Raw genomic sequence first — 23,527 nt, 5'->3', positions numbered from 1 at the left:
CACCATACCATAGGGTAGTTGAACTGCCTTGATATTTGTGGGAAGCACATCTGACATGCTCAGATGCTCTGACTGTTTACATGGAAGTCTTTGCGTGCTCAGCAGCTGAGATACATTAGAGAGCTCCATGCTTAGTATGCACTATAAGCCTTGGAAAGCTGACCTGTCAGTAGTCAAGTGTTTTTAAATAGATGTGGAGATCATCTCCAGCACTGTTTGCACTGTGTACTCACTGTGAGAAAAGACACCCGACTCCATGACTTCTTAAAATAAGATTTTAATATTACTTATTATCATAAAGATATATTTACACACTTTACAGAAATAGAAAATAAAAAACACAAAGCTACGCATGAAAGGAAAAATAAAATAAGTACTCCAAGAGCTAAAGCTTATCTTTTATAAATTAGAAACCAAAAGTTCAAATATGTACACAGTATTTCAACCATTTCTGATACACTTGTTTTATTTATTTATTTATGTCATTTATTTTTGCCCAGTTCAACACCAAAAACAGAGACAGGGACTGTACATTTGGCCTGGTGGTTAATATGAGCGCACATCATGGACAGAAAAGAAGATTGAGGATTAATACATTGTCTTTCTGCTGGAGACCTATAACACTGGTGCAATGCAGACTGCATCTGCACAGAGTCAGGATTCCCCTGGGACACAGTGGCACTCAGATAGAGAACAGGTCGTCATCTTGGCCAGGGGCCGATGCTGCTCTGAGTGAAGGAAGTGTCATTTTGAGGCTCCACTGATAATGACAGATCAGCCTTTTCTCACGGGAGATCAAATTTAGTCATCCTCAGCATCGTCAGCCAGAGGAAACGTGTCAATGTATTAGAAGTGCACTTCTGCGTTGACCACTGTGTCTCTCCATTCAGATGCAGTTTGATTAGCTCAGAGATTTAAAATTACAATCATGGAATGTGTTGAAACAAGAATTCCATTCCACAAATAGTGAAATAGTACAATTTCCTTCAAAGGATTTTCTCAGGTTAATGGTTTGACAGAATGTCAAAAGCATAAAAAGAACTTTCTATATTGTTTATATGTGGAAAGTAAAGATAATTTACTGGATAGTAATTTCTGAATGCTACTAGCTTATTCTTGTCTTCACCTGTAACACTACATCCCTGCTCATCCCCAATCTTTACACACTTCCAGCCAAATGTTTTCAGACTCAGAAAACTCAACACAACTGGCCAGTTTCTTCAAAAACACGGTTTACCAGGAAACAAGTGCATAGGAGCATTGCTCAGGCCCTGTGATGTCACAGAGAAGAGGAACTGAAGAGGAAATGTGGATAGGATAGGAATAGCTTCCCCAGCATAAGCCTTGCTGGAAAAGACCATTAAGCAAAATGGTTTTGCTCTGCAAGCATAATGTATTGGTTTACCATTTGAGTTTGAGCCTGGATGTGCTTGTCCTTCCACACCACAAGGCCCATTAACCTGATGCGCAGGGGAGGGTTGTGGGCCATAATCAACAAGGAAGAATGCCTGAAAGCTTTCACGTGTCCACGACATATTGTGCTGCAGACTACTTTTCTATTTTGTTACATCCACAAAATATACAGTGTTTCCACTGTATTTAAAGTAAGCTTTGGACAACCAGCTAGACAAGAATCAGACAATAATTGTCACAAACACTGGAAAACCATTTCATACCATGTTTTCAGGGTATATTTTCCAGCAGCATTATGGAATTGCAAAAGTGCAACCTTGCACACCCAAACAGAGTCTTTAAGCAAAACCACATCTAAAAGACACTAACTTGGAAACATGGGATATTTGGCTTTGGATTTTTAGATTGAATGTGTGGTAACTGTGTAGTATAAACAGTTTTAGGATTTGCTCTGGTCTCTGAAAGGGCAGCATGGCTGGTACAGATGGTGCGCATACATTCATGAAAAACAGACGTTGCTCTAACTCTTAACTTCTGAGACGGGACATTGATTTGAACCCCTGTGCTGCCCCAGTCTACTCCAGCATCCCAGCTCCTGCTTAGAGCCTCCATACGCAGCCTCCTCCAAAGCTTCTCCAATAATACATGAGACGACCTGGGCCAAGCTGTCTCATTCCAACCAGCATTAATGAAATCTACATCTCTGTCTGTGAGCGAATGAAAAAGTAATGGTGGAACTGAAATTATTCCTCTTCACAGTGCCTTAGGATTTAATACATTTTTAATCAAGGTGGGCTTGGTGGCATAGATTACCACTCTGAGTACTGATGCTCTCTTAATAATAGCTTCTCATGCTGTGATTGAGAAGGCTGCCTATAATAATATTTGCATGAGACATGGCGAGAGGGAAAGGATGTTGTCAATCTAACTCAGGCTGTTTATTTTTGGCTGAAAATTACTTCAGGAGCACTCACCTCTTCACATTAATTTGAATTTCATACTTAACCTGAATGCAATTTATCCATGTTTAAATTTGTTTTACAAATTGCATGTCACATAAAATCAGAAGAGGTTGGCAATCTAACCCGGGGGATGGGTGTGGTTTTAGTCTAAGCCAATTTAACAATAAGCTCAGACTAAGTGGCCTGGGCCAGCTTTGGAGAGATCCATCTGAGAAAGATTAACTGGAGGATTTAATGAGCGTAATGATCAAAGCCACGACCACCTGTGCTGTGCACAAGAAAGGCAACTGTACCCAAAGCAGGGACTACAAAATCAGTCTAGATATGCCACTATACTGGCCTATGCACAGAGGGAGAGGAAAACAGTATATGAAAATAAGTTTATTAAATAAATGCACAAAATAGACCCCTCTAGTACATGCCTCAATCATAGACCCTGAGAAAAAGAAAGTAGATAAACGCATATATAAACAGAAACAGTAATATATTCCATGATGGAAAGGCATAGCATTAGTCTGTGATAGGGTCACCAGCCTTATGCTGAAGCAGCCAGAGCATTGGTGTTGTTTTAACTAGGCTTTCCACTCACATCGAGACTGTTTTTGGTCTAATTTTGGAGTCGCGCTGTGTACGATTTGTTAGTCATTGCAACATTAGAAGATGCATATTGTGTCAGTGTATCAAGACGTCAAACAAGAGGTAATGTGTTTGTCCCTAACCATTCATCCTGTGTTCCTGGCAGCATTGTGGAGAGGGTTTATTTGGCACTTTATTAAAAGGCAGGCCGGTCTGTGAGTGGAGCAGACGTCTGCCAGTTAACAGTCGCGTCGAGCAGCTGCGCAGGGCAGCAGTGTTGTGAAAAGGCTGGGGATTGGGGACAGGATTGGGATTTGGGGTCAAAGGACTCTTCCAAGGTGGGACGAGTTACAGTAACCTTGAGCACATCAGTTAACCCCCTAAGGTGATAATGAGAACAGACACACCAAAATAGATTTGGATTACAGTATCTCCTAATTAAATGACTTATTTACTCTGAAATAGTTCCGGATACACTGCGTGCTCTCTTCTGAGTCCAGCCTCACTGTTAAATGGATGTTAGTCATTAGGAGGTACAAAGCACCATTTCTAATGATAATAAAGCCATGGTCACAAAGTCTTAAGTTTATCTTTTGCGTGTGAAAAAAAAACTTTTTCACAGCAATGTCTTCGGTGAAATTAGACTAACACTGTCGTTCTGCATGATCAGCACTCTCTCACTTGTGTAAAAGCACAATAGCTACACAGCAATGGAGTCAGCGGCTGAGGTAACCTTGAATCTGAGTGTTGGAAATGCCTCATTGAAGCTTTCCGATTCTGGTTGTTTGGACAGGGCTCCCTCTCCACCACATGTCATGCAAAGTGTTTGTGACGGATGTGATTTGCCTATTTGATGTCAATTAAATAAATGCCAGGGAAAAGACAGATAACTGGTAAGGGAGTGAGAGAAGGAGAAAGAGAGAGACAGAGGAATAATTTCTGATAGCTCGAACTCTACATCCCCCACCCCCCTTCCCCTTGCCCCCCATGCCTCGTAGAGCTAGGGGTGAGCGTCTTGTCCTGATTATTTTGTGGACAGTTGCTTGAAGAACCAGCATGTGCTATGGACATCACTCTTCTGGCTGGGCAAGCGAAGGCCCTTTGTTGCAAGACCCCCCCAAGGAAAAGGAAGAGCATAGAAATCAGAGCCTGGGGAGGGCGCTCGATGCAGTGTCTGCAAAAAACAAACCAACAGAAACATCATAAAGTGTAACATCACAAGATGCAGTCCAAACAAATATGCCAGTATTGTAGACATATGTGCATTCCATCATAGTTGTTTTGTCTAACGCATGGTTCTTGCATGTATAGAAGTCATTTAATGCTTGAAAGAGGAGTTTCAATTTCCGCTCGTACAATATTGCTCCCCAAGTTCCTTCCTTGTGGCACAATGTCTGATCAGATGGTCTGATTGTTCAATAGAGAGGTTACTCCAGACATGTAACATTCAGATTTCACGCCCTTTGACAGAGAAACAGACCAGGGAGTAACAAAAACACTGTAGCACAAGCAAAGCATTATCACTGGCCTGAGGGACCCTCCTTGTTTATGCGGACTTCTTATATCTTTCCTGGCTTTTTTGCTGGTCTGTGATAATTTCCTGAGATTGGTGTTGTATAATTTTGCTGCACCACAGTGAGGTTTCCGCAGTGATATGAAGAGAATTGGCATATTTTTATAGTGCAGTAATGCTCAGGTAAATGACGTGCAGTATCCCTTATGTGATTGATTTATTTCTTTGGACTTATTGATTTCAGCGTCGTAATCACCAAGGTTATCTGTCTCAACAAATTTATACAGTAATTAATTTCTATATTTTGTACCGAATGTCATCTGCAGTTTAATGCACACATATGTGGATACACCTCTGTTCACATGTGAAAAGTCTCAAAACAAAAAGTCAAACTTTGTTCCTTGGATTTCTGCTTTTAAAATTTATTTATTTCATAAATACAAAGCAGGCCAAGTTTTCCTGATTGGAGAGATTTATTTCCTTGATTGGAGAATAGTGTATTCAAATGTCTCGTTTCTGTAAGACTCCTTGAACCTAATGAACTTTGCCAGACTGATGAGAGCCAAAGGGGAAAGGAGCTCATTCTAACTTAAGTGGTGTTTGTGAACACGGCGCTATTACTCACTTTTGAAGAGCTTCACAACTTCCTGGATTTGCTTGTTTGCCCTGTTAAAGCAGTAACCAGGGACCTTTTATTGGCTGTGTAACATTATTTTTCTGCTCTTTAATTAAAGATTTTCACCACCTCTAAAGTCTCACAAGACAAGACAAGAGCTGGCAATCAAAAAACAACAGTGGTGATACATAATTATCTCTTTTTTGGTATGATTTATTGAAGCTTTGCAAAACATTGTTGATTCTACTTTAACCACAGCTGGGCACTCCGTCCAGCCTGATGTCTTTTGTTGAATTTATGGAACACCTTTGTGGTGAGCGTTGTTGACCTCCTGCAGGGATATTGTGTCTGTGGAGTGGCACTGAGGCCTCAGAACATTCCTTCCTAACACAGTGTCATATTTGTCCTGTGGCTTGCATAATTTTATATTTATATAATCTTATAAAAGAACAGCCCATACAAGATATGTTCATTTGTGTTTTTTGTAATCGTGGTCAGAAACTGGTAAATTATTGTCTTTTTATAACATTACAACTTTTCTAAAGTCAAATGTTGCTATAGTGTTGTGAATAATTAAAAAATGATTAATTGCTAAATTACTGTGAAATTCAGAGTTGTGCGCAAAATACATTGTGTTTTAGGTCTTGTAGTAGTATGTCCACTATTAAAAAACAAACAAGATCCACACTACACCACTTTAAAAGAGAATGTAGTCTGTAATGATGTTTTAAGCTCATAGGAAAACAATACGTTATGTTGATCCAGGGTCAAATAATCTAAAAACTTTTTTTCCCACATTTTCTAATCCAAGAATAACATGTCTAACATTAACTGTAAAAGCTTCCCATCATTGTTGTCACCATTTGAAATTCTCCTAGAGATTTCTTTCACCCACAAGAATGTGTTTTGCTGGTTTAATTAGTTCAAAGTCAGGTCAAAGTAAGTGTTGTTTTGTGTTTTAATGGCCCTGTACGTGTGTTGCATTATGAGGGTCTCACCTTGCTCTAGAACGGCATAGGCCCCTTATGGGACAGACGAGGTCGTGGACGTCTCCGTTTCCAGCCGGCTGGTCTGTGGCTCTGACCGGTCCTCACTGGGTTTGGTGGGACCAGTTTTCTCACTGTGGCTGTCTCCTCCAACTCCCTGCCATGCTCTGTGGAGGCCATGGGACCTGTGGGACAAACAAACAACTATTTACTTCAAAACTCTCAAAAGTTAGCTTACTCTATCAGCAACATGCTCAGGCCCCATCAGGGTGACAAAGCATGCTCAGGACATTGCAGTCCTGAGCATGCTCGAGGAAACATCAGGCAGCAAGGTAAGTACATTCAATACTTTTTGTAGGCCTCCTTTAGCCCACCCAATGATACTATTCATCAATTTAGCACTTTGAAAGAGAACATAAATGAACAAACGCTCAGAAGACAAATCTAAACATTAGTGTCTCATGTCTCTGTCACCCCCTTTGAGATTACAGCACACGCAGGCAGAGATTGTGGAGGGCAGTGAGTCTGAGGTACAGGCCGTTCACATGTGTGCTGAGAGTGATCCCATATGGTCTCAGTCATTTCTCAATAACTGTGTCCTGATCCTCTTAAGCCCCTCTTTCCAAATGGTTAGTTCCACCTCAGGTGTCTCTATAACCTTTTCACCTCTTACAGTCTCAAAGACCTCCACTTGGCATATCTTGACACTAAAATTATTATTTTTTTAATACTGCTTTTTAAAGTTTATGGCCAAAGATTGTCATTGTCTATGCTTAAAAGACCTCATTACATATATTAGTAGACTGAAACTCAAACCACCTGTGCTTCAAAGAAAGTCTTTTTTTTTTTTTTTACAGGAATCACAAATGACTGAAGGGTATTTACTGACAATCAGCTTATTGACCTCACCCAGATGGGGTCTTGGCATTCTTGTTTCCGCCCGTGTCAGAAATACTGGCACCATTTTTAGAATCTCTGGATAATGACCTTTCTTGGGTTTACTGGGGCTTGGGTGAGTCTGCAGCTTAAGATAAGTCTCCCAGTTGAGTAGTGAGGTGAGAAACACAGGATGTGTACTGAGGACAGCAGCTCTCAAGCCGCTTATGAAAGCAATGCTGCTGCCCTCTTTAGAGCAGTTAGCAGTGCCAATACACCTGGCTTCATAAACAAACCCGCTGGGATACTAAGAGTAACCAAACACTACATTAAAATGGGGAAACAGCTTAGGAGGGGGTGAACTCTACCAAGACATTGAACGACATGAATAAGATGAGCAGCATCTTGCTGAAGGTTTTTCTTAGATATCCCTGAAACACCAGAGTTCTCAAGTTCCATTTCCTGATTTGCTTCTGTGACCATATTACACAGCATATTTATCCATGAACAGTGGGCTCATTCATTTTTGTAGGAAAAATCTCTTGCATATTTCCGCATCTAAAGCCCATCATTGCCCTCTGAAACTCTAATCTGTTTATGATCCGTTTGTTATTGTTGCAGAGGCAGACTGAATGAGAGACGTTCACACATTCTGAGGCATTCGGCTCATTTCACCCAAATCCAAGGGGTTAACTGTTAAAACGCTCTACTGTGGAACAGATTTGAAAGCTTAGTATTAAATCGGGCCCCTGCTTCCCTTTGGCCCCAAAACACCCTTAGCCATAAGCACTCTGGAGTGTGCTCCTTGACATTTGAGACTTACTGTAACTTCAGTGCTACAGCAGTGGATAGACTAGACTATGGACATGGACTCACACTACTCCACACTCGCACACATGCTGCCAAGTAATTGTACTTCAGTGCACACAACTCATCTGCCCATCCTGCTGCATGGCTCAGCCTGTCATAACCAGGTCTATAATGAGACGATTTAGATGTCCATTGCCATGGCAAGCTGTCCGCTACAGCTCAGCACCAGCTTTGAAGGTAGAACCTTCTCGGACAAATATCCACACAACTAATCTGAGTACATTATCGAAAAATATAATGAAAGCTTCTAAAAATAAGCCCTAATCTACTGATGAGTTTGACAGCTTAAATTAACCGATGTGGGGCTGTAGGAAGGGCCTGACCCTCTGACAGGTACACCATATACTAACAAGTCTGTGTATGTACGTGTTGCATAAGATGTTATGATAGGTGGCAGACAGATCAGGTTTTCATTTGACAGTGTGCTTTAATAAACAGAAGACTTCTCCACACATCTTATGGCCCTGAGATCTCCTCTCTTCAGTTATCCTGTTTGATCCTTTCCCATGAGGCATGTGTGTCTATGTCCTTATGCAATGCAATAACATGTAAAAAAAAAAAAAAAAAAAAAAATATATATATATATATATATATATATATATATATTTATTTTTTTTGCGTGTGTGTGTGTGTGTGTGTATAGTGCCCATGACATTTTATCTTTATTATATTATTTCACATATCTTTGACTCTTTGACCAGTCGGTAATTCCTTCATTATAGTTTAATAAAGGAGGAATTTGGGGAATGCCTGGCCATAGGTGCTAGTGCAGCTGGTTTGGAGATGCTGTGTATATAGGGTAGTATTTGTGGTAATGCAGCGTACAATTGTCCATAAAACTAGCTGACTAGTTTTCAGTCTAAAGATAAATTACTGTTATAGTAGTTTTGCTTGTTTGCATCCTGTAATGAGGATTATTGTTTATCTTTAGCCAATCATCTCTGTTTCATTTCATTCTGTGGATAGGATACATTGTCTAAGTGCTTGTCCAAGCACTGAAAAAGAATAATGTCCACACTTTGAGTTTCAGCAGTTGCTTTGATAACAGACTGTGGCATTATATCACCTACTGTTGGTCAATAGTGTGAGTAAAGGACATTAACTGTTTATTGATAGTTGTAAAGCCAGAAGTATGTGTGCTCTGATTTCAAACATCAGCAGCAGCTTAGGTAAGCTCTGTAACTGTCCAAAGACATTTAGTTACATGTAAGACACACTGTGGTCATTTGAAACTTAAACTGACCAGTTCATCTATACAGACATGTTTTGATGATGACGATGATAATGATGATGATGATGGTGATATCTTTATTTCAAGCAATTGATGTCTTGATACAATGCAAATTATTTCACTAATAGTACTGTTAAAGTAACTGCTGAATAAGTTCAGAATGTAACACCTGGCTATGTCATTCCTCACTTGGACTACATTAAAGACCTAGTTAGAGCTTCTGCCCTCTTTTCACAATAGCACACTCTAATTATGCCCTACAATTAAAGTAGATCATAAACCAGTTGTAAGTTATTGGTAGAATTTGGTTGTTCTAATCGTCAATTTTGAAAAAAAAAAAAAAAGGTTTATTCCTGAGGGGTGATTATTTCAAGTTATGGGTAGAGAAGAGGAAGAGAAATGCCCTGGTGTGTGTAGCCATGGTTATTATTACCATGACGTTGGAGGCGCAGGCCTGCTGTCTCCATCGTGTGCCGCCCTGCTTCATTCACTAAACAGTAAGCAGCTTCAGCTCACCATAACCACATAAGCACTTCATATTCAAAGATTCAGACAGACATACCACCGTCAGAAATTATTGCTCCAACATAAGCACATTAGGGGCTCAGAGGTATTTAGCTGATGTGTTCATTCTGCAAGAACAAGCCAAATATTCTTTTAACCTATGCTAAGCCCACCAGTGCATCATTTGGGGTTGCTAGCTGTCCAGTTATTAGCCACTGCCACATTCTTACAGTATGGACCTGACCTAGCTCACATAATCTGACATGTAGTAGCAGAAATTTTACTTAACCAGTAAAAGTCTAGGCCATGGCAGAAACTGGTACCAGTTGCATGCCGACTTTCAGACCAAGTTACCATGGCACCCACTATGAAAAGCACTTGCATTTGAAAAGAAAAGAATGGCATTGTCAGCTAAACTCCGACAGGTTCTCATTTTACCGATTTCACTGCACAAATGTGTGTAACCTTGATCAGTCCTCTGACGCTGCACTGAGCCTGCATTGTTTCATTGCACTTGGCCTCTGGGTGATCCACTCCAGTGGTGATAGAGGGGGGTCATAAGGGCTGTCTTTTCTGTGGGGGGCTGTTTGATATGCAGCATTGTTTTACTTGGATAATGCCAAGCTTGTGACTAACAGAATGCAGTTTGTCCCTTTGCGAACTTCACAGAGGAAGCAAATAGTAATAGTGTAGGTTGTAATATTAAAGATATTATCTAGACATTTTATTGTAATTTTTTTATTCTGTTTTTCTGTTAATGTTTTTAGAGTCAATCTGCTCAGTAAGGATTAAGGGACCATAATTTACAGAAAAAACTACAAAGATTATCTATAAGAAATAAATGGGAAAATATGATAAAACCAAATAATATTGTGATATTGTAATATTGCTTTATAAAATTACCTATTAAATATATACATAAAACAGTAAAACTGAGATATGCGTCAAAGAGAGTCAAAATATGCATTTTAGGAAATTACTTTTTAGGGATGCAACTGAAATAGAGCTGCGTACTCTGAAGAAGCAACCTTACTTTTTACTTATAGAAGATGTAATCTGTCCTTACTGGTGATATTCATGCAGCATTTGATACTTAATAAAGTAACACCTGGCAAAGTTTCACAGTGGAGCACTTTAATTTAAGCAGTAAGTAAGTAGAATATATATGAAAATTGTAACAGTTCAATACAAGCTTGATGTTACAACTAAACTAATCTGATCACCAAGTTTTATAAAATATATTACTACAAGAGCATGCTGATCCTTGCTGACTGTGGCGCCTAATCCCCCAAAAGCAGGACTTTTTATATTAAACAGAATGTTCAATTTTACTATTTCTTCAGCACACTCTAAAATGTTTGGCAGTGAATGTATTTTCTTGCTGTATTCATTCATGAGTCTCTTAGTCTGAAATGATGAGGCCACACACTAAGCAGTGATCACAGCTCTGTGAGTTCAAAGGGCCAAAGCTTCACTCAGACCACTAATGAAGCTCCCGACGCTCCGCACTACTTGACTGCCTGTTGTTTTATTCACACTCACACTCTTTTTACGGGGTGAATTTGTGGTTAGAAGGTCACTGGTTGGATGGGCTCTCTGCTCTTGAAAGACTGTGTTTATCATTGAACAAGTCTACATTCTCATTTCCAGTACAGTAGGGCAGGCTACCAACTGATGCCCTGGTCCCTAGAGACTAGATGTCAAGGGCAAAGGGATCCTCCAACCCATGGTTTCCATGGGCACGCTAATCAGATGTGAAACAGCCTCTCCCTATCCGAGTCATCACTCCCCATGCTGTGAACCTGCGTGTCTTCTCCCATTTGAGATGTAGCAAGAAAGTAAGTGAGGAAGAAGGAGGATAGACACGTCACTACTGAGGCTCCACTGCAGCTTTTAAAGCCTGAGGGGACATGACTTCTCCCTGAAGTACACACAGGACGCAGCTATTAATGGAAAACAGTAGCAAACATTGCATCAGGCTGCTACTTGTAGACCTAGCACACATTCAAAACAATAGCCGACTAAACAAGACTCTGGTACTCCTGCTCACTGTTTGTAGTTCAGTTACCTCACTTACACGCTTACAGTAATATTTATAGGGTAAAGTAGGGAGCATTACTTTTGCCAAGGTGTTTTTTCCTGCTAAACTTTTGTTTGTCTGTAACCAGTGTAATTACAAATTGTCATGGCTAATACTTTTTTGTAATTCACACAGTGATTGAACAGCATCTTCCAGGCAGTTTTTTTTTTAATTTTTTTTTAGGAGATCTCAATATTTTTCTATGAACATTTTAATACGTTTTATAATATAAGGAAGAAATTCTACCCTTTAATATACCCAACTGTCTGATGAAAAATGTAAATGTAACATAGATTTACATACTTGGGTAGACTTTAGCTTTGTAATGCAGACATTGTTTTCTATAGACCTAAAGTTAAACTCTGCATGAATGTTATTGTTTTGTTATTTTTTCTAAACATCTGTTCATATTCAAGAGCTGTGAGTGCACATATGTTTATGAGACAGAGACCCAGCAAGGGGCCATGTAGCGATCCAGGAAGTCTGTGGAGAGACTCATGCCATTAGCCAGTGGTCAATATTTAAGACCCGGTCTGCAAGTGTAAAATAATCTCTGAGAGCATGTTACATTTATGATCAAAGTCACCTTAAATACTGCATTTTTTTGAAAACGTTATTGTTGTCACAGGCTCATAATGGGACAATATGATACAAAGTTTAGTTGGAGTATAAATTGAATGTAAAAAAGATTGATAAAAGAACAATAAAGGAGCCCATAACTTCTTGATAATAAGCACAATTTCCAAGTTGTTGCCAGAGGCTTTGAATGAACCACTATCTGCTGAATCCCAGGATGCCATCAGTCGCTCTCCCCACTGTGCAGTCTTCACAGCTCTCAAATCTCATGTCTAACTTGGAGCAGCCTAACAACAGCCAGCTGTGCAGAGCTTTTAACCACAAGAAATATCACTGATCCATGATGGCGCCTATAGAGGTTTGACGTTAATGGCGTCAATACTGTAATGCATATTTATTTAATTTCACATTATATTTCCCTCCCCCTTCGGCTCATGTTTTAGCTGCTGAAGAAGGACCTGCTGCCTTTTATGACATCTCACAAGCATTAGGCAGAGGCCATATATTGTTTGCCATTGCTTTGTACAAATTGAGCATGAAAGTAATTAAAGCACCTGCATACTCAAAGAAAACAATATTTATTCTGTGGCATGGCAGCTTGTTCATAAAAATGTCCACTCACATCTCCATCAGGAGTCTGCCAGGACTAGTGCTGTAAACGTACCACTTAATGCTCAAAGAGAGACTCATAAATCACTTTAATATCGAAGAAAAACAGAACAGATTTTTTTTTCTACAATATCTGGGCCTGATTAGGTTGTAAGGAGAACCCTGGGCTTCAGGATAGGGTCTGCTGGTCTTATGAGGGCTAGTTAACCCAGGACCCCCTGCCCACTCAGTGTCCAAGCATTAAGGTTACACCAACATACCCTTTATTATTCATTTAGAAATTCAAACAGCAACAACAACAACTATAATACTAGAAACGTAATTTGCCAGAAGGAAATTAATGAAAAGGTTGCAATATTTAAGCGCAGATAGCCTTTCTTCCTGACCGCCTCCATTATTTTTCTGTACCTTGCCCCGTCTTTTACCCCCCACGCCCCCACCCCCATTGCTTTGCTTTCTTCCCTTCACTGCTTTTGCTCTCAAGAGGGGATCTAAGTGAGTAGATTTATTCATTCAAAGGGTTCTGAATTACATTACACATCAGCCCAGAAGTCACATATGCCAAAGTCTTCAACAGTCAGGCTCCCTGGAGAGTTACCCCAAAGGTTAGCCTTATATCCCTAACAAATGAGTTATGATTGTGTCCTCTGTCTCTTCCTTAACTCCAGCTTCTAATGTGAGAATGATTCATGGGATAATATACAAATGTGCGGTGCTTTATCTTATTAAACTTCCTGGTTTTAGATATGCCTTATATTGTCTTCATGCTTTCGTAGTTTGGACGTTATACAATGCCAGAACTAATAAAAGTCACTGATGTATAGGTGTATGTTGATATATTATAGTTGCATGAATGGTTACCGTCCCACTTCTCTTGTTTGACATTATACATTGCCCTGTGTTATTTTGTTATGCCTGGACATCTGGAATAGTTTAGCTACTTTTGTTTTCCACACTGCCACCATAATCATGTCTGCAGGCAAAAACAATTTCTTCACATTAGTGCCCAAAGACTGGTGTTATGATTAAAAGCTTCCTTGTTATGGTCGGTTTAACTAAATAATCAGTACACCCTAAATGGTGTTTGAAGTCTATGGAAGATTTTAATGACTAGCCTTGCTGGGCTTGTAACTTTTGAATTGGCGTCATGTTAGGCCTTCCACTGCAGACTCTATATGCTGGTACAGTGGTACCTTTGCTGTCAGCTCCAACAGTACATAAAAGTTTAATATGGAATAATTGCACTGCTGACAGCACTCATAAAATCTCTTCTTTCCAAGATGCCGATGCTTGTGCCATGAGTATCACGCATTGGCTTTACCTGTACAGCTCTCAGACAATCAGGTGCAGTTTGCGTGGTGTATACATCTAAGGGAAGATGTGTGTTTGTGTGTGTGTGTGTGTGTGTGTGTGCTTCTGGGCCAGCTGCTGTTGTTTTCATCTTGTCCCATGGTGAGGGCTGCAAGAATATTTCCACACTGTAGAAATCTAGCTTTGATTTCAGGGACTGTTATGGAACAAGATCATAGAATAAGCTCTGTTTAAACACCTGAGATAAGTGTTACACAGCAAAGGCAAGCAATCGGCCTCCAGATGAATTATGAATACCACATGTCTCCAGCCTAAGCCCGCTCTTGAACCGAACCTGCTCAAATATGGGTAATTGAAGAGGACTGCTAATACAACGGACAAAAGGCCACTAATGATGGATATCACTATCAGTATGACTGCTGAGGTGAGGTGCCTGTTGCACTGATTTGAGCAGTTATGTTATGTCCATAAACAGGACCTCCCCTCCCTGATGTGTCATACTTCAGATCTGTAATGACAGGTGCCAGTGCAGCTACATGCATTGTGTGCCTTTACCACAGACACAGATGCCTGAGAGAGAAAGCCCACTGAACTGGAAAAGCGTTTGTCTCAAGATGAAAGGCTTCACACCCACTGCCTACATGCAGAGCTCTTCCGACACCTTCCCGCGACAGCGCATACTGTAGCAGAGGCTTGTGCTACGCAGAGACAATCCAGCTAGCATCCCTCCCCACACCCAGTAACGCTGCAACACACTTGCATCTCTCCTTCTCGATTTCCCTTTCTCTGTCAATGAATCCGTGGTACTACAGTAGCAGCCGGGAACACAAGCACATAAGCAGCATGACTGGAACAACACTGGGGGAGATCAGCTCTCTGAAAGCCCAAGGCACAGCAGCCTTGTTTTCCTCATCTCTGTTGCAGCGTGGAGGGCTTTCTGGCGAAGAACATGTTTAGCCACACGCAGGGCGTGAAAAACGACACTGACCATGATGCTAGATAATTGCTTCCCATTTACTCATGTGCCGAGAGCACCAGACAAAAATAGCATGTCACTGTAACAGACGTGCTTGGAAGCATGGGAACTGGGAGTGCTGTGGCTAGTGATCGATAAACAGAGTGGACAGCATCTTAGCAGCATCAACTCAACACGGCATGCCACACCGGTCCTCCACCATAAATAACACAATATTACCAGCATCCGAACTTAGGCTACATTCTCTGATAACAGCTCTGAGCAGTGGGTTGTGTCTATAGAAAACACACAGGCAGCTCTGTGTAAGTCCAGACTGCTGAGTTTGGTGGGTAGGTGATAATCCCAAGACTGCCCCAGACATTTACACAGGTTTAAGTGTTGTTTTTTCACACTACAATGATACCTGCATCACATCTCTGGACCATCCACTGCTCTCTAAACTATGTTCAGCGCTACATTTCTCAGCTTTTTTTTGACCCATGGGGCATTTAAAAAATTAGACAAGCCATCACAGTTTTGTCTGTATCAGTTATCCAACAAAATTCACTTTATCTGCACTTGGACGCAACGTAATGGCTCTAAACAAAAAGTTGTACTTAAACTGTACTAATTTTCTGTGACAAAGCTTTGTGATTAAACCCTCCACACATTAAGTATATGAGGGACTTGTGTTCCTCATTCGTGAATACAACAAATACAGTAGTCATTCAGCTTAGACTGCACACCTGCACATATGGGTGCTGTGTAGCTCTACTGCACACTGTCATGTAAGAGCTCCTGGTAAAAGGGAATACATCAAGCCATAAATTAATCAGATTCTCTCCATTTGTCACTCCACCTCCTTGAACATGTGCCATACATATCTTAACATTTCATAATAGCCATAAGCATCTCCCATATACTGCTATTCACATTAACATAAAGACCTCTATTATTCTAACCCTAATTTACAGAGTCATACCATCAAGGTGAGGCACAAAAAGCATACATCTAAGGTAGAAGCCACAGTGAAGTTGACCAGAAAAGCCAAAGCAGTACATTATTAGAGAGTATAACCACTGCAGTGCAGTACTGTATACAGCCAGGTGCAGATATTTCTGCCTTTTAGAGCCCACACAAGGCTAACCATGCCTAGTAACTGATCAACTACAGCTGCCTGCATGAGCCAAAGACAAACAGGAGAGAAATAGAAGCATATAGAAAGATATAAGCTGCAACAAAGCAGTACTCACCAGCACTGGCAGAACACAGCAGAGACACCAAGAGCACAATCACCAGCGTCAGGATCTTCACATTCATTTCTGCACTCCCCTCTGGCTCTGCGCTCGTCACTTCTGATATACTGTAGTGGTGTGTGTGTGGACGAGAGAGAGGGCGAGCAGCTGAGCGAGCAGAGAGGGAGAGAGAGAGAGAGACTGTTTTCTCCCAGTGAGAGAGAGAAGTGACTGTCCAGGGAATGCCTGTGTATTTGTCTAAATGCCTTTTTGTATCTCGATGTGTGACAGCGCTACTCCAAGACTGAAGCTCTCCCACCGAGTTGCTTTTTCTTCGGACACGGCCAAGTTCACAGGAGCCCTGAATGTGCTGGAAGCCAGTAGCCTATGAGTCCTGGATAATGAGACTACTTGGTCATGTGGCTTATGTATCATTGACTCTGGGTCACGGAAAAGACCCCCTCCGTCCCAGCAGCCTCTCCACCCCTTTTCTGTGACCATGCCCCGAGAGAGAGAGAGAGAGAGGGAGAGAGAGAGGTAAATGAGTTAAAGGGGAGGAGTGTGGAGGTGAGGCTTGGCCAGTTTAGTTTTGTCATAATACTCAAACTAATGGTCTTGTTGCACTTGTTGTGCTTCTTGAATCCAGTTTATAGGGAAACTGAGATGAAAGAAGTGAAGGTGCAAGGTGAGATCTTTGTCTTCCTGTTTTTGTGGCTCTGATTGAGCTCTCCTTTAAACTATTGGCATTAGAAAACTCAGACCAAAGTGAAGCTTAAATCATTTGGCACTGTTTGAAGTTAGTGTCTATGACAATAAGGTGTAACCACAGGAAATCACTTATCAGTCTGCCCAGGTCTACAGCAGACAATATTTGTTTCCCTCTGCCCAAAGTCATTTGTTTCATTTTGTTTCACAAACTTTTATTATTTTCACGAACAAAAGCAGCAACCATATTGCTGCCCCGAAGCCAACTTGTTATTTTTTCACACAATAAACAGGAAAGGTTGCATTGCGTATTCTGAATTGTGTGAAGTTTTCTTATCACTCTAAGCCACAGAAAAACTTCAAGGCGACACAGTTCTGTGTGCTCCAAGCTGAGGAAATCTTTCTGGACAGATGATAAATCTTGTTTAAGACTTTTGTTGGCATTTCTTGAAAATACAGAAAAGGATTATTGAGGCATTTTTCTGCGTCGCCATCTACAGTGCCGCCCTGTTCCAAGTGTTCTACTCTGGACTAGAGTAGATTTCCTGTTACCACTTAACGAACAAACTGGTCTTATTTCGTGAACAGTTCTTGTGCCACTTCAGTTTGGGTCTATGAAGTCCCCAAAGGCTCCCAGTGACACATGATGGATGGACCGCCTTTGGTCACAACATCCAGAGCCCCTTCTCTCCATGCCAGATCTCTATTCTATGTGTTGTCCCTAAACAGTGACTTTAGTGCTGTAGACCTGGGAAGAGGGGCCCAGTGACCCTGCACTGCAGAGCTCCTGCTTCACACAACCCCCTATTGTCTCCCATAGGCCTTCGGTCCCAGAGGGCAACATGTCTGTGCCACCCACTCGAGATCCAACAACCAGAGCACCTTCCATTTTTACATGCAGCACTTGAAGCCTTCATTTTGTGTGAAGCAATCCTCTCACCTCAGGGGTGGCCAAGCCCAGGGGCTAAAGATGCTTATCCAAGCCTGTCCTTTTTTTAGCTGAAAGATAATTCGCCCAAGTGCCTTTAAAAGAATCTCTCCAGCATTCTCTCCCATGTACACTGTGAACACTGACAGAAAGTTCACACATTTCCTCCAGTTATTATGAGGATAAATACCATAACCATCCAGCTTAGTACTTAGGACATCAAACTTGAATTTCATTCTGCATCCAGCAATCATTTCAGTGTGCACAAGTGCCTGTGGAGTTATTAAACATTAGCAGTTAATGTTTGTGAGCGCATGATTAAACCAAAAACTGACCCCAAACGTGCTCAACCCAGGTGCTGCTTGCGATAATGTGCTGTAGAGGATTTGGCAGCCATTAAAATGTCTTATGGATATGGATTAAAACGTGAGAGACATTGTGGAATTGGCAACATGGACTCAAACATTTGCACTCTATTAGCTTTAATTGTCTTAGCTTGAAGCAAAGCCTGTAATGAAAATGAAGCAGATGGTATGAGTGGACGATGGGCTGTGACACGAGCATAAGCCAGTGGAGGATTGTCTTGTACATCCAGCTCTGAGGAGAGACCAGTCATGGCCACTCTTCTGCCCCAGCACAGGCAGGAAACACTTGGATGTTTACAGGAAGTGCTTGATAAAGGAATTTGGTCATTTTGGTTGCAATGACGAATTTCCCAGACCCTGGCTTAGTGCGTAATAAGAAACAGACATTCTTCAGATAATAGCTGTCCGACGGATGACAGAATGGCTATCTCCTCAAAATCCTCTGTGCCACCTTCCTTTGTAAATGTTCACAGCTGGGGCGTTTGTCATCAGGTGGCGTTTTGCTAAATCGGCCTCTGATCTTGAATACTTTCTACATTATTTATACATTTTGCTATTAATACAATTCCTGTTTACCATCCGCTTCCATATCGGGCTCTCTGAAGCGATAATGAAAAGGATGTTTGTTTGTATTGTTGTTCCAGTGATTGAATCAACACTGGCAGGTTCTCATGAAATAATTGTTTTTCTTGAACCAAACTGTAAACTTCCGCCTCTGCACGCTTGTTAAAATGGCAAACATAACAGAGGTTAATGAGTAAATATCTGTGCGTTGGCTCGGCGATGGTTGCTAATTAGGCTCTGAGATCTGACTCTGACATCTTCATTGAAACGTTCAAAGTGAAGTCTTCTCTAGAGATGAGAGAAGAACCAGAGCAGTGTTAAGCTGTCTACGGCTTTAAACCAATCTGATCTTCCCCAGAGGCAACTTGTGTCTCATGAAATATCAAGAATCACATCTTAGCCTTGTATTTCATGTTGTATTACAACAAGTTTCAACTCAGTCTTGACATTTGTGTATAGAAAATGCCCCACAAATGCCAGTGGAGGGTTCAAAGACATAATCTCTTAAGCAGGTTAAATTAGGCTAAAAACAATAGCTGCAACTAGGGATGCACCAATACAGTTTTTCAGTTCCAGTATCGACTACTATGACTTTAAGTATCTGCTGATACTCTATATTGACTGATACCAGAGTAGGTATGGAAAATGGAGCTTATTTCCTTAAAACACAGTTAACTTACTACACAAGAAAATCCAACTGTGTTATGCAACTGTTAGGTATCCTTCACATAAGTACTGTACAGCTTTGTATGAATAAAAGTAATAAGGTATAAAGTAATCCTCTAAAAATGTCTGCTCTAGAATATAGCGACAAAGGTAATGTATCATATTTCATTTATTTGGACAGTTTGTCCAGCCTGTTTGACACTTTCTTGCATAAATACACATTAAAGACTTGTCTATCTTTTCTTCTTCCTTGGACTGCCCAGTTCATCTGGTAGTATATCCAATCTATCCAATATAACCAAATAGAAATGATTGCATTTTGATTATGTGGCTCTAAATCACTGTTAACTGCGACGTTTCCTCTGAAGGCCTGAGGAGTGATCCATTGGGACTAAGAGCTTTGTTTGTGTGGGATGTCCAGGCTAATGTTTTGTGATCATTTCTCTGATAATATAGATTAACTGTGAGACTAGTGAATTCCTTTTTCTTTTTTTCATTTATTCACCATTTACATGATATAGAGCACAAACTTGTACATGTACTGACAAAGCAATACATGTGAATTTATAAGGCATGTTTAATCAAGTACATATTAGTCTGTCAGGATGAAGTATAGAAATATTTAATGAAATGACACTTCTCCAAGTAATGTTGTGTTATACAGCTGTGGTGGGATAAAAGCATGAAAACACCATGATTAGACCCTCATATGCCGGCCAGGCACAGATTCTCTTCAGATAGAATAAAACAACAAATACGGGTTGGCTATTCAGTGGGGTGCTCTGGCTCTCTTTACTGTCTAATCAGTGGCTCAGATATTGTGAAGTGGCAGTGACATCACCCAGCGCTCAGCTCCTCACCTGTGCTCTTTACTCATCCTGTTGATATGTTTTGGACTCTGGTACTGAGGGATGAATCTATGGCAGGAGGCCAGTTCCACATACTCCCTTGTACTTGTTAAAGTGAAGCATTTTTCTGGGACTTTTAAGTTACAGCCAAGGTGATGATCATTCACCCATGCTTGATTGTAACAAAGAATCAAAATGATTCTAAAAGAAGAGGTAGGGTATCCCTTCCGAATTGTTGCTCTTATCATGGGTCTTATCAGCCGCGACATAGAGGTGCAGTTTATAAATGCTTGATGTGGTTTCTATGGAAGCAGCTAGTTTGAAGTGGGGGCTGATTTGAGGAGGAAGGCCTGAGCGTGCCTCGGCTTGGACCTGCTGACTTACACTGAGGGAGAGAAATCTGAATTGACAGATGAGAGATAAGCAAATGTTTTGTGTGGCAGAGGACAGAAGCTGAAAACAGACATGAGGCGTCTTTGAAAGACCCTTTCAGAGCTCACAAGGGCCAGGTCTGTGCTGTGGACAGAAGACTCTGAAGATCAGTGTCTGGCGGAACCCAACGCAATGAACCTTTCATTAAATTCACTCATGTCTTCCTCCTACAGGCAAGGTAGAGGATGCTCAGGAGAGCAGGAGGATATTTTTGAAAGCTCTTGGTTTGTGCTGTTCTGCTGGTCACTGCATGAGGACTTTTCTTCTCTGGTTGCTTGTGGACAGAAAAGCGCTTCTCACAGTTGGATCAATGTACAGTGTGTTCGGAAATAATGATTCCAATGTGTCCAAAATGATTTTCATGTGTGACTTCTATGTACCCCACTGTCATAATATTTGAATGATTGAAAGGCTTATACATATCACAATAGCTATTGTTATGTAGGTAATCATCTCATGATGTTCATGGACATTTAAGTTAGAGGATGGGAATGTATATGTACTGTATATATAAAAATGCAATTTACAATGTCTTTTATTTATAACATCTGCCATAACTGCAGTATTTTCATGAGGTGTATGAGTAATGTGATTCTTGAAGACCTATAAATGCAAACACTGTATGGCCACTTTTTCCGTTGTGTTTTCAGTTAGTCTCAAATACGCATAACATTTTAAAGAACTTGATTTTTACAAAAGTGAACTTATTTTACAGGTCACAATAGCAGACTTCTTTCATTCTATGCCTACTCTTAGGTAAGGGTTACTGGTGAAAAATATGGAGACTTGCTGGCAGGGGTTTGAAGTCACAGTTCCTTTGTCTCTTATCTATCTGTAAAATTTCCCTTTGATGTCTTGTCACTTACTCTATTTCATATTCTCTTTGCTCTTTGCGAGAAGAAAACTCCACAATCCAGCGTTTCAACATGTCTTTTTCTGATATGTGCAATCAAAGTAAATTATTCATGGTCGCACAGACTATAAAGTTTAAGCGGCAGACCTGGTAACTATTGCTCCAGCTGCTATTGTTCAAGGGAAAGCAAAGCAAAGGGCACGAGAAGGCAAATTCATTAATGACACTTTATTTTTATGGCAAACTTGGGAGTGGAAGGATCCTAAGCACAATTTGTTGGGTTTTTATGTGAGCCACTGCCGCCTCCACCTGCCCGGGCCGGGGTACTTAGAGGGCATCTCCCGACATGAGTCCAGAACACTATTAAATGGCTTTCATAAGGGCCTGAATGGAGTGCAGATGGAAAGCACCTCACAATGGAGAACATCTATTGTTAATATTACTGTTGTCAAAAGGAGCAGGTTATGTTACATTTTTGTGAGGGCATACATCACTGTCAGGAATCATGACTCTAATCAGGTTGAATCAGCTTTTGCATAAAATTTTTAAGGGTATTTTTGGGTTATGAGTACAGCCATAAATGGGGAGATATTCTATGTTTCTACTAAGCCATGCGGTAGATGGTGAATATCACAAGTCATATTTAATATATGTAATAGGGGCCAAGGTGTCATTAAATAATTAAAATATTTAAGTACTTAAACAACAAACCAAAATCCTAGACACTTACTAAATAAACCCCGCACATGTTGTTTTTTCCAGTTTTGCTGCCACTTAAAACCACCATCAGTTAGTGTGAAAGAAATACGGCCCTGTCATTGTCATGTGACTATTTTAAATAAGTTAAAATACAGCGGTAGTGAATAGAGTTTTTTTTAAAGAAGAGAAACTGAAAAGCAATCGGAGCCGCTGGAGGATATGGCTTCCTTTGTACTTTTGGGACGTTGGCAGGACTTGATAAATGGATGTCTGTGAAGGAACAGTCTCACACAAAACGCCTGACCTCTTTCAGTTACGTAGCAACTAGACTTTCTCTGTTTCATGGGAATTGTGTTTCACTTCATGTTATCTAGAAACACTGGCCAATATTTCTTACTTTATTGACTTTGTTTTGTGTTATGCTCTCCCATGCTGTCATTTAGGTTCATTTAATGCTTCTTGTTGCTCCTTCTTGTGACTCACAGAAGTCTATAATAAGACCACAAGCACCAAGCACATGTAGAACATAACAGAGCCACAGAGTTCACACCAGAGTCACTTTGTAGTGTTGTGATGTCAACATGTAACCTCACACATGTAACACATTTTCACTGTGGTCAGGTTATTTTGAACAAATTATCAACAGTTTAAATGTCTGCTGAAAAATAGCAAATGGCTTTTCTTAAACTCAAAGAATATAAAGGAGCATTAAAAGCTCACTTGTAGCAGTTAATAGGACATGACGCTGTCTTCTTCTGGCGTTAGCGTTGTGTAATTATGGGACGATATTGAAATTTGATGTTGCGATTATCATGGCGAAAATAACTGTGATTAACGATAATATCACCATAATTTTTGAACTAGAATAGAATAGAATTGTATCAGTGACAACCAGTAGTTTTTTTCTGCACATTCTGGTGATAAATTGGCGATTATCACGATTGTTGTCTACCCTTATCACGATAAGCGCTATTATTGTTTATTGTCCCATCCCTACTGCTGCGCTGGTAATTCTTCTAATGCTAGTGACAGTAATAAATCATAGTTTTAGTAAGCAAATTGAAAGGTACCATTGAAAGCGCTCTATAAAGTCTTGTATTCGAGCAGGAGGGTGCATGAACCTGGTGACCAGCTTGGTATTCCTGTGCCGTATG

At 40.6% G+C, this 23,527-nt stretch overlaps 1 protein-coding gene across 1 annotated transcript; it reads right to left on the bottom strand.

Moving 5' to 3' along the window:
• Nucleotides 1–261: 261 nt before the first annotated feature.
• Nucleotides 262–16,732, bottom strand: apln (apelin). Its single transcript, XM_033973940.2, has 3 exons — nucleotides 16,332–16,732; nucleotides 6,079–6,251; nucleotides 262–4,125 (listed from the first exon to the last, which is right to left on the bottom strand). The coding sequence occupies exons 1-2, from the start codon at nucleotides 16,396–16,398 to the stop codon at nucleotides 6,085–6,087; spliced, it is 234 nt and encodes a 77-aa protein (XP_033829831.1). The 5' UTR covers nucleotides 16,399–16,732; the 3' UTR covers nucleotides 262–4,125; nucleotides 6,079–6,084.
• Nucleotides 16,733–23,527: the final 6,795 nt, after the last annotated feature.

This window comes from Periophthalmus magnuspinnatus, chromosome 10 (assembly GCF_009829125.3).
Source record: "Periophthalmus magnuspinnatus isolate fPerMag1 chromosome 10, fPerMag1.2.pri, whole genome shotgun sequence".
Classification (NCBI taxonomy): Eukaryota; Metazoa; Chordata; class Actinopteri; order Gobiiformes; family Gobiidae; genus Periophthalmus; species Periophthalmus magnuspinnatus.
This window is presented reverse-complemented; position numbering and strand designations above follow the sequence as displayed.

Bases quoted from the DNA above. Each gene is read 5' to 3' on its own strand.
- apln (XM_033973940.2), bottom strand. From the start codon at position 16,398: ATGAATGTGAAGATCCTGACGCTGGTGATTGTGCTCTTGGTGTCTCTG. The intron at 6,252-16,331 runs GTGAGTACTGCT...TTTGTCCCACAG, and splicing joins GCTGTGTTCTGCCAGTGCTG to GTCCCATGGCCTCCACAGAG.